Raw genomic sequence first — 1,171 nt, 5'->3', positions numbered from 1 at the left:
GCGGTGGTGTTCCCGGGATGGGTTTTGCAAGAGGGTCGGCGTTTTCTGAGATATCTCAACGCGGAGCCCCCTTATCAGCCTCGTCGAGCCGGAGCTTGTGCTTAGAGCTCTTCAAGGGGCAGGGTCTTAGCTTAAAAACTCTGGGGAGGCAGAACCCAAAAAAAACCAAGCTTTTATGCTTTTGAGTGTGCGTGTGGCGGCCTGGCTGGGGGAGAAGTCCTCCCTCTGTGAATCCTTCTCCAGCTGACGGAGGAGAAGGATCCCAATCCTGAGGATGAGGGACCCTCTGCGCGAGCGAGCAGTCTCACAGCCCTGCCAGTCCAGCTGGACTGGGTGGGATATCCACGGCTTCAGCCTCTCGCAAAGTCGAGCCGCCCAACAGGGCAGTATCTTCGTGATCTCAAAACTTGAAATACGTTCTTCTGTCTCGCTGCAGGTATCCGGAAAATATTACGCCGGAAAGTGAAGAGGCGGAGCCCAAACCGATGGTCATTGGCACCAACAACGTTTTTGAAGTGGGGTGTTGTATCCTTGCTGCGCAGTGAGGCAGACCGCCTGATACGCTGCCCTTTCGGGCCGGTACAAGGGGAAGCACGTGCGGGCTCTGTCGGGGTTTAAGCAGCTCAGGGCTGTAGAAGGTGCAGGGTGCTGGTTTGAAAATGGCGTCGGGGTTTAGCTTTTGCACTAAATATTACAGTTTTCTTGAACACGGAGCCGTAGATTCCCAGGCAATGAAGGTGGGAGATAACAACGTCATCGAATCCAAGGGTAAGTCCCAGCTTATCTTCTTGGCCCTTGTGAGATTTTGCTCTTGCAGACGCTGGGAACAGTGGAGGATTACATGGTGGTGTCTTGCTGTAGCTGAGGCCAAATGGCAGCTTGCCACAAAGCTGTGATTTTTCACACAGAACCCACGTGTGTTTCTGCCTTGGTGGGAGCTGGGCTGGGCTGGCTCTGGCTCCTGGCGCTGAGCAGCTTGTGGTGTCGATGTCTGGTGGTGCAGGGTTTAACCGCGGCGTGGGCACGGCTCTCACCAGGGGTTCCTCTCTCCCCCTGGCAGCATTCGTCGGCAGGAACGTGATCCTGACGAGCGGCTGCATCATCGGGGCCTGCTGTAACATCAACACCTACGAGGCGATCCCCGAAAACACACTGACCCACGGGGGCGGCT

General features: G+C 56.0%; 1 protein-coding gene across 1 annotated transcript in view; it reads left to right on the top strand.

Annotated features, from left to right (window-relative positions):
• Positions 1-436: 436 nt before the first annotated feature.
• The window catches only part of DCTN6 (dynactin 6), a gene marked incomplete at its 5' end in the record, with an annotated part of 23,683 nt that continues 22,948 nt past the window's right edge, over positions 437-1,171 (top strand). The window contains 3 exons of the mRNA XM_009319879.1: positions 437-541; positions 698-768; positions 1,061-1,168. Coding sequence (XP_009318154.1) covers positions 437-541; positions 698-768; positions 1,061-1,168 — 284 coding nt within the window. The remainder of the gene's footprint in view (positions 542-697; positions 769-1,060; positions 1,169-1,171) is intronic.

The sequence above is a fragment of the Pygoscelis adeliae genome, unplaced genomic scaffold, assembly GCF_000699105.1.
Source record: "Pygoscelis adeliae isolate BGI_AS28 unplaced genomic scaffold, ASM69910v1 Scaffold293, whole genome shotgun sequence".
NCBI lineage: Eukaryota > Metazoa > Chordata > Aves > Sphenisciformes > Spheniscidae > Pygoscelis > Pygoscelis adeliae.
The sequence above is the reverse complement of the archived record's forward strand: the minus strand, read 5'-3'. Positions and strand labels throughout refer to the sequence as shown.